The sequence below is a fragment of the Prionailurus viverrinus genome, chromosome B3 (assembly GCF_022837055.1).
Source record: "Prionailurus viverrinus isolate Anna chromosome B3, UM_Priviv_1.0, whole genome shotgun sequence".
Lineage (NCBI taxonomy): Eukaryota > Metazoa > Chordata > Mammalia > Carnivora > Felidae > Prionailurus > Prionailurus viverrinus.
This window is the reverse complement of record NC_062566.1, coordinates 63,991,603-64,004,399: the sequence shown is the minus strand read 5'-3', so window position 1 is coordinate 64,004,399 and position 12,797 is coordinate 63,991,603. Positions and strand designations below refer to the sequence as shown.

The 12,797-nt window shown below is 38.1% G+C and overlaps 1 protein-coding gene across 2 annotated transcripts in view; it reads left to right on the top strand.

Moving 5' to 3' along the window:
• The window catches only part of FMN1 (formin 1), a 422,489-nt gene that overhangs the window by 172,590 nt on the left and 237,102 nt on the right, over nucleotides 1-12,797 (top strand). For both annotated transcript variants that reach the window (XM_047863846.1, XM_047863848.1), the window contains one exon: nucleotides 10,616-10,677. In XM_047863846.1, the coding sequence (XP_047719802.1) occupies nucleotides 10,616-10,677 (62 nt within the window). The remainder of the gene's footprint in view (nucleotides 1-10,615; nucleotides 10,678-12,797) is intronic.

Sequence of the window (12,797 nt, the reverse complement as noted above, 5' to 3'; positions counted from 1 at the left end):
AAAATAAGTAAACATTAAAAAAAATAAATTTTTCTGAACCCCAATTTTCCTTTATGCTTTTCTCTTATGCTTTTCACATTTAGATTTTTAATCCATTGGAATGGACTCTTGTGTATGGTTTGAAGTATGAATACTTACTACATTTGGTTTTAGAAATAATGTATCCTTTCCCCATAAGTTTCATTGTACCCTCCAATCACACATTCAGTTTCCGTATGTAAGTGGCTCTATTTAGAGACTTTATGTCCTATTTATATGGTCTATTTTGTTTTTGTACAAAGTTCCTTAATTATGGCTTTTTTATTATCCTTTTCTTGTTTTATGCTGCTGTTTTAGTTATTCGGTGTTATCTTTTATTCACAAATTACTTCTTTGTGCCAGTTTATCCAGTTCTTAAACATATAATTTCAATGAGTATACCACACACACATACACACACACACACACACATATGTAAATACTTATACACACTTAAAATACACATGCACACATATATGCACACATATATATGTAAATACTTATAAATTCTTTAGTTACCTATTACTTATATAATTTTTCATAATGTGCTGGTACTATCATCGTTTACAATGGTTGTTATTTATCTTGGTGAGGATTCTAAACATGGCAAAGATATTTTGAACATGTTTAATACTTAAAACTTGTGTGATTTCATGTTTCCATACTTGATTTTGTTGCTCGTGTTGACATTTAGCTTTCTTCACATGTACCAGAGCCTTGGTTTGAAGGCTCCTGGTCTATAGGTTGCTTTAAAAGGAAAAAAAGAAGAAAGAAAAGTCCTCTCTCCCCCTTTACACTTGTCTATTTTGCATTTGTCTCACCTGGTCTTTGCAAGGCCTCCAGACCAGAAGCTGGTCTTACGGTGGTGTTTGGGGTTCCCCGTCTAAAGTGGATGAGAAGAGATGGATGCATGTTGCAGATCTGTTTGCCGGGGACAGGGGTCAGCAGGGTTTGCGTCTGCTCTTAATCCCTGTCGCTATTCTCTAGTTCAGACCCCCAGACAGCAGATGATAGCAGCTTCTTCTGTCTTCTCTTTACCTACCATCTGGGAACCTCTCTCCCCTTTTTCTAAGCTGCAAGGCTGGCTCTGCTTTCCTTCCATCCACCATTCCTCTGCAGAAACCTAACTCCAGGCCATCCTGCCTGCCTCTGGAACTGGGGCACAGCAGGCCCAGAGCTTCAGGCCCAAAGCACCACTTGGCTGTTGTGTTCCACTTCTGTTTCTCCAAGATGTTACTCTGTTTTGGTTCTCGCCTGTGACTTCTAACTCTTGTTTTATAGTATAGATGTCATTGTTATGCAAGTTTCCGAGGGACTAAAATATATGAACCCTGTAACAATTGGAAGTCTGTTGGGTCACTTAGCTTTTTGGGAACGTAGTTGGAAATAACCCTTACTTGTTCCAATGTAGGAACTTTTTCTCATGTAGGTATGTCCACACGAGCCCATCTTTCGTAGTAAAGAAAAGCATTTATTTCACATCTCTGGTCCACCCTCCTCTATCCCTGCCTGCCCACCCCTATGGAACTGTTCAGATGTTATTATGCCCCTGGTAGCCAAGTGTCAAGTTTAAATATGAAGTATGGTGACTGCCACCTACTGGCAGTCATCAGGTACTTTCAGCTGTGGCCTAAATTTTATTCTGACAAGTATGTGCTTCTGTAGATTTGTTTCTTGGCTTTCAACAGTACATAGATACAAAGGGAAATACAAGTCTTAGGGAGCTTATGTTCCTGGAGTTCTAAACTGCTTAGCATCTCCCCTTTAGCAGAATGGAAAATAAAGGTAACAGAAGATCAAGTGAAAAGGCAAGTTATCCAAGCCCTTGGAGCCAGAATTTGATTTAGTAGATATTGTCCCCATGGTGAGCTGTTACCTTGGGCATCTGGGTAAATTCAGTTCACAGAGTAGCCGTGAATTTGCTGACCTTTGTACCTATTTTATACCATCACCTCAGGGCATAACAGCTCAATTGGGGAGTATTAAAGAATATACATACCTTGATTGCTCCCTACCTCATTTTCCTCTTCCCTAACCCCCTTTCTGTCTCAATTGGTTAGTGAGACTCCACCCCAGTCTCTACAACAGTATGAGTCTCCACATAGTAAATTTGGCTGGAAAATTAGCATATTTATCAGCTATTACTGCCATAATGCTGTATAACAAATCATGCTAAACTCTAGTAGTTTTTAGTAACAACTCTAGTAATTTATTCGCATAGATGTAAAGATCATGTGTGGTTCAGCTGAGCCTGAGCAGAAAATGGAGGTGCAAGTGGATGAATATTTGCTGAGTGGTGTTCCAACCTTTGACGCCTACATTTAAAATAAATCAATGAAATCAATCCTTTAAAAGAACAAAAGTTCACTGTGTTAATACTTAAGTGTAAGTGGAAAGCAAGCTTCTAAGACATTTCAAAGAGGTGCACCTTGATGTGCACTGTTCATTTTCTTGTACCCACTGCCTAGTTCAGTGCCTGGCTTGTGGAGATACTGAAATGCACGAACTAAGCTACCAGGCTTAGTGAGAAACTGGTGGGCTTGGAGAGTTGGGTTATTTTTCCCATCTTTTCATACTGCCATTTTTATGTATTTGCTGGAGAAAATCCTAAATGCTCTTAATCAAGGAGAGCTATTGAAAGTTACAATTCCCAAACTCATGAGATTTCTCCCAGCTATTGTCCAATCATGTATTTTTCTGATAATGTAAACTAGTCCTCTTCTTTTTATACATATATAGAACAATATAATAGCTAGATTCATTGATTATTCAGATAATTTCTACATGGCCTCATCCTTTTTGAAGAAGTAGGATGGATGTCTATCCAAAATTTGATTCAGATCCATTCAGACGGATGATTCTACACATACATACACCATGCACAAAAGAGGGCATGAAAAACTTTATTGACTAAAATAATGAGACTTCTGGGGGAGAGCAAGGCAGGCCTCTGAAGTTGGCTGGAAAATGCCTTGAGAGAGGAAAAGGAGACTGGCTTGGGGTTTCACAGTGTTTAAGGGGAAAGGGTTGGGCTGAGGATCCCCACTTGTGGGCAGTGGTTTGTGTGGTTCTAATTTGCTTAGTGTCAAAGAGTTTGTATTTAGACTGTCCAGATGTGGGGAAGAGGGGAATAGGGAGAGTTAGTATCTGCAGTCCAACATCAAAAAATATAGTTGGGCTCCTTATTATATACTTACGCTGTGATTGTTCAAAGCCCACTGATAAAGAAGTGTTGTGTTGACATTTTAGGTGATGTACCTGCTGGCAGCTGTTGACTTTGATTATACCCAACTTTTGCTCTGGACTTCACTGACTTTGAATCTTCCTCAGTTGTTTTTTATGGATACCAAGGCAGCTATCCCTTTCCCCAACTGCATAATTACTAAATGGTTTATAGGTACCTGGAGAGGAAACAAATCTAGAGGACCTACTGTGTACCAAGACGAGGCAGTACACTTTGCCCTCATAAGCACATTAAATATGAGAGCTCAAATTTGATTTTATTCTTAAATATTCAAGTAAATGGTCTGTGCTTTTGCCATCTATGACCAGCACCAGTTAGAGATGGTTGGACAGAGTTTCCCCATTTGTTTGTGGATAACTTTGAATGTGTGTTCATCTGTCAGTAATTACTATGTTGTCCCAAATGACATCCTTGATGTACCAGCTCCATGATTTGGAGCGTACATTTATACCCTTCTTACTATTTTAAAAATTTAAACTTTTTTGTGTTGTGTGGGGCTTTTAGCGTGAGTAAAAGTAACTTTATCTTCAAAAGCAGTAGTTCTCAAACTTTAGAATGCATCCCAATCACTTAGGAGCCTTGTTAAAACATCCTCTGCATTTCTTACTGAGTCTGGGATGGTCCTGAGAATTAACCTTTCTAAGAAATTCCAGGTGATACTTAGTTCCAGGGACTAAATTTTGATCAACCTAATCTTATATCGGTAATATTCATGAAATCATGGATTTTATGTGCTAGATTGATTTTTTTTTTCTAACATATGTTAAAATATTCAACTGTTAAAGTCTAGCTGTCTATTACCAAAAGAAATGACCTCACTGGTATGCATGTAAAGCTTTGAAAGCACTGACTAAATATTCTCCAAGTATAATTCTGAGGAAGAATCCTTTGCCTTTAAGATTGAAGGTGTGTGCTTAAACTTGTGTGTAGCAATGTGACACAGTGGGTAAAGCCAATGAAAGGCAAAGGCAGTGTAAATTAGAATCCGTGAACAGGAAGAGAGTCATGGTTCTCACCCATGAGGGAGATCAGGAATTCTCTTAATTCCCCAACTCTGTCCGTAACCCAGTTCTTCCAGTGTGCGTGTGTGCGTGTGTGTGTGTGTGTGTGTGTGTGTGTGTGTGTAGGTAGGAAGGGCCTTGGATACGCATGACAGAATATAAATGAAAACCAGATATAATCATAAACTGACAACTGCAGTTCTGGAAGTCCCCATAGAGAAAATAGATGAATCGTAATCACATTACTTGATGGGTCTAGCCATTGTAACTCACACTGGCTTTTCAAACCTGCCTGGGATTAATAATATCTCAGGCCCCTTTTAAAGATTTACCGAGATTACTAGTGATTCTTCTGATCAGATGAAGCCAGCAACCTTTAATTACCTAGGAACTTTGAGTTTTGGTTACTCTTGAAGCTTACCCAACCATTAAAACAACAGCAGCAAACAAACAACAAACTGTGCAGGGTAAATGTCACAGGCTCTTTGGGACTGAATGAACTTGTTGGCACTTAACTAGCGTGCATTTTGGGAAAAGGTCAACCTTTGTACCTCAGTTTCTGCAAAACGGGTCTTGATATGACAGAATCTGCCTTGTAAGTGTGATATGAAGGTGAAATACATTAATCTGTGTAGAGTGCTTAGAACAGTTCCTAAGAAATAGCATTCTGTTACCTGTATCCATATATAATTAAGAGAAAGAAACTCATCAGTATGAACTGTAGCCCTGGTCACTAATGCCTCCCCCTGTTAGCGAGATCATCTTTAGTTCTGTTATTGGTCAAATGGAAGGCTCAGCATTCTAATGATACCTGGCAGAAAGGCTGTTTTGTTGTGAGCTGATAAAAAAAAAAAAAAAAAAAAAAGAAGGTTTGTGCTGCAAAAGGGATCCATACTAATTAAGTATGGATCTAGACTAGAAAGTATTTATTTTTATGGAAGGAAATTTTTTAATGTTTATTTTATTTTTGAGAGAGAGAGAGTGAGAGCGAGCAAGAAACAGAGAGAGAGAGAGAGAGTGCGCACATATAAGCAGGGGAGGGGCAAAGAGGGGGAGACACAGAATCCAAAGCAGGTTCCAGGCTCTGAGCTGTCAGCACAGAGCCCAATGTGGGGCTCAAAATCACGAACCGTGATATCATGACCTGAGCTAAACCAACTAAGCCACCCAGGCTCCCCTATGGAGGGAAATTCTTATCTATTTTTCCCCAAATGTTGAGTCCTGCCAGTTAGGATCCTTTTGCCTATTTCTGTCTTTTCATATAATGTATTATTTTCTTAAAATAAATAATTTTTTTAAAAGAATGCATTACATGTATTACTCAAAAGCTTCTTTTTTTAGGCTAGATTAATTGAATTTTTGTTAATTTCCTTTGGGGCTAATGTAGCTTCAAAGTGGTCTGCTTTTTTCAAGCCCTGATACTCAAAATCTTAATTTCTCCTTTTCACACACTATTCCCAGAGCTATAGAATAAAGGTGAAATTCTCTTTTTAACAAAAACATCCTTAAGTCTTGATTTGAGACCTCTGCCCCACCATCCTTACCTGCAAGAGACGGGAGCTCTACTCTTGTATTTGTAAACTCAAGAAATGTGGAGGGAGGGGTCTGCCACTAACAAGACATATTTGAAAACCACCAACCTAGCTTAGACTCATTGTTCTGTAACCTTTATATTCTCTTAGCATTCTCTTGTGAACCCTTGACTCAAGCCTTCCACCAGTGAAGACGTGAACTTCTTCCTTCTATATCTCGCCCAGAGATCCTATTTTATCATCCTTGTCAGTGATGGGGAGGTGTTCTTTTGCCATTTGGAACCCTGGGACCATTGGCAAAAATATTTAAAGAAGAGATGAATCATGATTTACTGGGTGTTAGCTTTGCAATGGTCTCCTTCATCCATCTGTAAATTAGTCACAACTATATCTGTCACACCCTTACAGGTACAATTTACACAAAATGAATCATTTCAAAATATATTCTGTGTAGTTTCCATTTAGAATGTAGATGTTATTTCCAAGGGGCATCGGTTTTGCAAGAAGGTTGGTTTAGCTAAAATTCCTTTGCGTGCTTTGTAGAGGCTTGGGATTGATTTTATTGATATTATTATTATTATTATTACTCTTTTTTTCTTACATTGTAATGTTAGGTGTACATAAAAAAATGATACAAAAAACATAGAGGTTAAAGAATATTTTTCCATTGAACACTCATGTGATGCCATCTTGCTCAATCATACCCCCACTCAGTTCCTCTTTTCCGGGATCCCACCATTATCCTGACTTGTGTTACTATTATTTGTTTTCCTTTTATAGTTTTTTTCATTTATGCATAGCCAGGGTAAGGATTGTTGGGTAGGAAGGTATGAGTAGCTTCAATTTTATTAGAAAATGCCAACTATTTTTTGTAATGATCGTACCAGTGTGCACTCCTTCAAATGGTGTGAACGTTCCGTTGCTCCACACCTCCACCAACACTCAGTTTTGTCAGACTTTGACTAGTCCTGATTACTAATGAAAATGAGCCCTTTTTAATAGTTACTTGTGTGTTGTCTTTATAGAGTGCCTATTGACATTTTTTGCCCAGTTTTCATTTTCTATAGTTGTGTAGGATACACACCCCCACACCCCCACACCCCCACACCCCCATGCTCCCCACACACTATATCTTTGATTATTTGTTTCAAGTGTCTTTTCCCTCCCTTTTTGCTGTATTTTGATGAAAAGAAGTTCTTAATTTTAATGTAGTCCATCTTATCAGTTTTATTTCCTTTATATTTAATGCTTTTTGAATCTTAACATTTTTCCTAACCTAATTATAAAACTATTACCCTATATTGTCTCATTAAACATTTGTAATTTTTCTTTGTACAATTTAGCTTTTAATCAACTTAAAATACGTCATTACCTAGTATAAAGTTGGGATCCAGTTTTTGGTTTTCCATATGTCTATCCATGTTTCCCAACCAATAATTATTAAAAAAAACAAAAAAAAACCAAAACTCTTAGTGTAAACAAAGATCTTCCATGATATTTCTGTCCTATCAAGTGACCATGCATTCATGGTGTCTTTTTGGGCCCTTTATTCTACTTTAATTATGTTGTGATAATTTAAAATATGTCCTATTAGATTGTAAGGCAAGCTGTCTTTATATTTTCCAGTTTCTTGGCTCTTACTGCCTTTTTGCACATCTGTGTTTCAATATAAATTTTAGAATGAACTCCTTAAGTTAAAAACCCAAAACCCCTAGAAATGTTTAACAGGATTGTACTGAATCAACATCTTTACAATATTGAGTCTTATCAAAAACATGGCTTGCTCACTCTGTATTTCTTGGTAATACATTTCAACATGGTGTTTCTCTTTTCTCATGAGGCCTTGCATATTAGGTTTTTCTAAGTACTTGGTAGTTTTAGGGGTACTGTGAATGTTTTCTTTTTGAAACTGTTGATGGTATCAGGATTTTTGTATACTGATTTTATATCCAGCAACTTTACTAAACTCCTATATTAATTCCAATATGTTATCTGCAGGCAATCATTCAGATTTTTCTAAATACATGATCATAGTAAATAATAGTTATATTTTTTCCTTTTTATATATAAATATGTGTGTGCATGCACATGCGTGTGTGTATGCATATTTTCTTTTTTCTTGTCCTGAATCTGCTAATACCCTTAGGAAAATAACGAATAGAAATAGTAGTAACAGAGGCAACTGGGTGGCTCAGTTAAGCATCCAATTCTTGATTTTAGCTCAGGTCATGATCTCACAGTTCATGAATTCAAACCTGGCAGCACAGAACCTGCATGAGATTCTCTGTCTCCCTCTGTCTCTGCCTGTCTCTTGCTCTCAAAAATAAATAAAAAGGGGCACCTGGGTGGCGCAGTCAGTTGAGCGTCCGACTTCAGCCAGGTCACGATCTCGCGGTCCGGGAGTTCGAGCCCCGTGTCAGGCTCTGGGCTGATGGCTCGGACCCTGGAGCCTGCTTCCGATTCTGTGTCTCCCTCTCTTTCTGCCCCTCCCCCGTTCATGCTCTGTCTCTCGCTGTCCCAAAAATAAATAAACGTTGAAAAAAAATTTTTTTTAAATAAATAAATAAACTTTAAAAAAAACCAATAGTAGTAATAGGTGTTCTTGTGTTATGCTGAATCTCCTAGGGAAAACATTTAAAAGTAAAATATTTGATAGAGATTTTTTTTTAATTAACATAGAATTAACTTTTTCTTTTTGGTGCATAGTTCCATGAGTTTTAAATTGTGCACAGATTCATGTAACCACCATGATAGTCAGGATAGAGAAAAGTTAAATCACCCCCTGAATTCCTTTGTGTGCTGCCCCTTTGTAGTCAAATACCATCTCCCCCCCCCCCCCCCATCTCTACCCTGTGGCCACTGCTGCTGTGATCTGTTTTTACCCCTATAGCTTTGTCTTTTCCAGAATGTCATATAAATGGAATTAAACAATAATAAGCCTTCTGGGGCTTTGTCACTCTGTACAATGTCTTTGAGATTGATTTATGTTGATGTATATATCAGTAGTAATTCCTTATTACTGCTGAGTAGTATTCCACTCTATAGATAAACCATAATTTGTTTATCCATTCATCCTTGAATTATGTATGTTTTTTAGCTCTGCAACTTACTCATCTTTCTTGAACAAGAAAGCTGCTTAACTTCTCTGTGCATCAATTTCTTCATCATTTATGGATATAACATACTTACATCATAAGGTTATTGGGGGGAGAAAAAATGAATCAATATGTATGAAGTTCTTAGATAATGCCTGATACATAGTGAGCGCTCAATAAATGGAATCCATTATTATGGTTTTTATATTGGTTACATATGGTTTATATGGTTATTATTATACTGTCTCCAATATTAGTAAAGATTTTGAGGTAGAAGAAAACTGGACAAGTTCAAGGAATAGCAAGAAAGCCAGGGTGCCTGGCAAAGACAGGGGGAGGTATATAGAAGCCAGGTCATGAAGGGCATTATGGGCTACAGTAAGGAGTTGGAATTTCACTCTAAGCCCATTGGAAAGCCTGCGATGAGACGTGGTCTGGTTCATGCCTTTACTAGATCATTCAGGCTGCTGTGAGGAGAATGGGGTAAGGTGGTGGCAGTGAGAGCAGGCAACCTTTTTTAGGGTATTGCAGAGGTCCAGGGGAAAGATTGTGGTGGATACTGGTAGCTGGTGAGTGTGGGGATGGTGCAAAGTGGTTTGATTCAAGGGATGGCTTTGATGTAAAATTCCCAGAACTTGCTGATGGAGTCACAGCTCAGTGTAACACATATCCCATAAGAGCATTGGGGTGGCCATTTATAGTAACAGCAACACTCCTCTCCTGTTGTGGCTTTACCAGAGATTTCTCTCATCCATTTTTGAATTCACACCCAAGTTTTCATGCCTGATTTCTGAAATCCACTTGAAGAAAAGAAAAGTCCACTGGTTTTTTTTTTTTTTCATATATTTTTAATGACTTCTGACTGCTTCTCTAGTACTTAAACTCACAACTCCAAAGACATGGTTAAGAAAACAACTTATCCCATGAAAATATTTCCTCATAGCATTTGCTTTGTGGTCCTCTACAGTCTGTATAACTCTGTGACCCCACATTCGTAGTCATTCTCCTGGAAATAAAGCTGTCCGAGCTGCTTCATGTTTAGCCAACGGGATGGTAGTTTTAGTCATTGGCTGGAGTTCTGTGTACACTTGGGATTTCTTGTTGGAATAAACATTATTAGACTCAGGCTAAAATTGGACCAGAAATTTATTTTTGTCTTCCTTTCAACCTCAACTCACCCTAGATTTTCTCATCCAAATGACAAATGGTTATGACTTTCCAAAGTGATCTAAAGATTAAAATCAGCCCTGGGTGCTTGCTTAGCCTAGCATTGAAATGGAGATTTTTTTTTAAACAGTTAAAAATAGAGTTCTCTGATCTCACATAGAAAGTTTTATTTCCTGTGTGTCTGCTCTTAACACATCTGTATTTGTTCTCTGTACTGCCTTAGCTTCCAACTCCTCCTTAAAGACAAACACCTAATCCAGTCTTTATCTGGAACATGCCTCATGCTTTTTTTTTTTTTTTAACCCTATCCTATCTGCTTCATTTGGGGCTTCTCGTAATTCAAGGTTTGCCACATGGAAGGAAATTTCCTTTCTCTCCTGAGCTACTTGTCTTATCTTGCCCCAATTTTCAACATCTCTCATCAGGTTAATGTCAAACTGTGGCATTTATTTACTCAGTTTACTTGCAGGAGGGACTCTGGAGTCTTGGAGATGCTCACTTGAATTTTGTGCATAATTGTGTGCTTCTTTGTAATTGGCTTCTTTTGTGATCTTACAGAATACCAAGCTGCTATTTTACACTTGAAGAGGGAACACAAAGAAGAAATTGAAAACCTACAGGTATATCTCTTTGATTCTCCTGAACTGGTTATGTGAGACTGATACTTAGTTTTCTCGTGTACTGAAGTAAATATTCCCCTTTTTGTTGCCTTATTTACCTAGACAGCATCTGCAGCTGGCACCTGACAATGGTCACTGCGTTTATCCTGGGGAGGGAAGACTTGAACTCCATTTTTAATATAATTGAGTTCCCATTTTTAAGAAATGCCACAAGTGCGTTTGATTGGGAAAAATGTTATACTTGGAGAAAATATTGGTTGTATTTGTAAAACAAGAAACAAGATAGAGTATTTGGACTTTTACTGTTCATAAGAGGTCTTTAAAAACCTATTTTTTCCTAGGCACACTCAAGACTCTTGTTTGGCTTACTCCCATTCATGTATTTGTATCCGTCCATCTGAGGACATCCCTGCAATACGATGTCATGCAGATCAAGGCACTTAGGGAAGTGACCCTAGTAGGAGACAGGGTGTGTTGAGTCATCCATTTTCTTTCCCCAAGGAGGGCTTGGAAAGTGCTGACTTGATCCTACTTTGTGGAGCCCAGAAAGACTGAGGGATTTACTTCCTCCCACTATGTAATTGTCATTTCCTTATGCTTGTGGTGCCTATAACAGGAAGTGGTAGAGTTTTAATCAAATAACTAAATATTGAATCAGGCACTGATTCTAGTTTACTGATGGCTGGGTTGACCTGTACCTTAGAGAACAATAGCAAAATTTAAATAAAACTTGGTGTTTATTCAGTGCTCATTACTCGCTAATTTAATGAACTTGTGGATCAAATATTCTTCTTTCCAATAAGTGATAATGTGTTTTTTAAAATAACTGAGGCTGTGTGTTGGATTATATGTAAAGCCATTGCAAACAGCAAAAAAAACATTATTAAATAGGTCAGATGGTGTATAAAGTCGCTCGTTTTAAGTAGTTTGGAAGAGGAAATGAATCCATTTCACAAAGAAAGAAACAAACAAACAAAAAAATGGAAAAGTACCTCTGTCTCCTAGGGGGAAATGGAGGCCCTTAGCTCCTTTGTTGCAAAGTGCTCTACAGAGACCTCTCTTTCTTCTTCTTTGTTCTGGTGTGCAAAAGATTCTCAGCTGTCTCAGAAGAAGTGAAATGGGGATTAATTTAAGAAACAGATTGCTAAAGAGGGTAGGCACAGAAGTGACTGTGTGAGCAGAAGTTTTGTGAAACAGCTCAGTTTTAAGTTAACACTGGCTTCCCCAGGTTGTAGGGCTTTGATAGCTAAATAATATTTACAGTAACAGCAGGCTCTTACTGTTTTTGAGTTCCTACTTTGTGCTAGGCATTGTTGTAAGTATATTACATGTATTATCTTGTGTTATTTCCACAAAAGTCCTATGATTTACATCTCAAACTAAGACAAGTTTGGAGGGATGCCTGAGTGGCTCAGTCTGCTGAGCATCCAACTCTTGGTTTTGGTTCAGGTCGTGATCTCACAGCTTCCTGGGTTCAAGCCCCATGTTGGGCTCTGTGCTGGCAGCATGGAAATTCTCTCTCTCTCTCTCTCTCTCTCTCTCTTTCTTTCTCTTTCTCTCTCTCTCCCTCCCTCCCCCACTCATGCTGTCTCTGTCTGTCTCTCTCTCTCAAAATAAATAAATTTAAAAAAATAAATAAATAGTTGGAGAAGCAAAAGAGAAGAGTAAATGGAAGGGGAAAAGTATATTGGGATCATGTTTTCCAGTTAAAATAAAGGTTAAATCAGGATATGATCGACAACAGTAAGGTTTAAAAAATGTTCCTAATTATGCCTTAAGTTTTCTTTATCCATGAAAGGACTATCTGTTCTTTGCTTGGTATCAGTAAACTTAAATTCTTTTGTCCAGTATTTGTGATTCATACAAAATTGCTGAAACCCTGTGGCCATGGCACACTACTGCCCTCGGGGGCGGGGGTGGGGGGGGGGTGGGGCAGGGGCAGTGTCCCCGATCTATACACTTGCCTGTGGTTTGGAACTATTCCACCCATCATAGACTGACAACCTTCAATAGGAAACTGACAACTCTTATCCCTGATCTGACCTAGAAAAGTGTTTGGGGGCAAACACAGCATTTTAAAGATTGAATTAGGAATGCACATTTTAAAATATGGAGGGGTT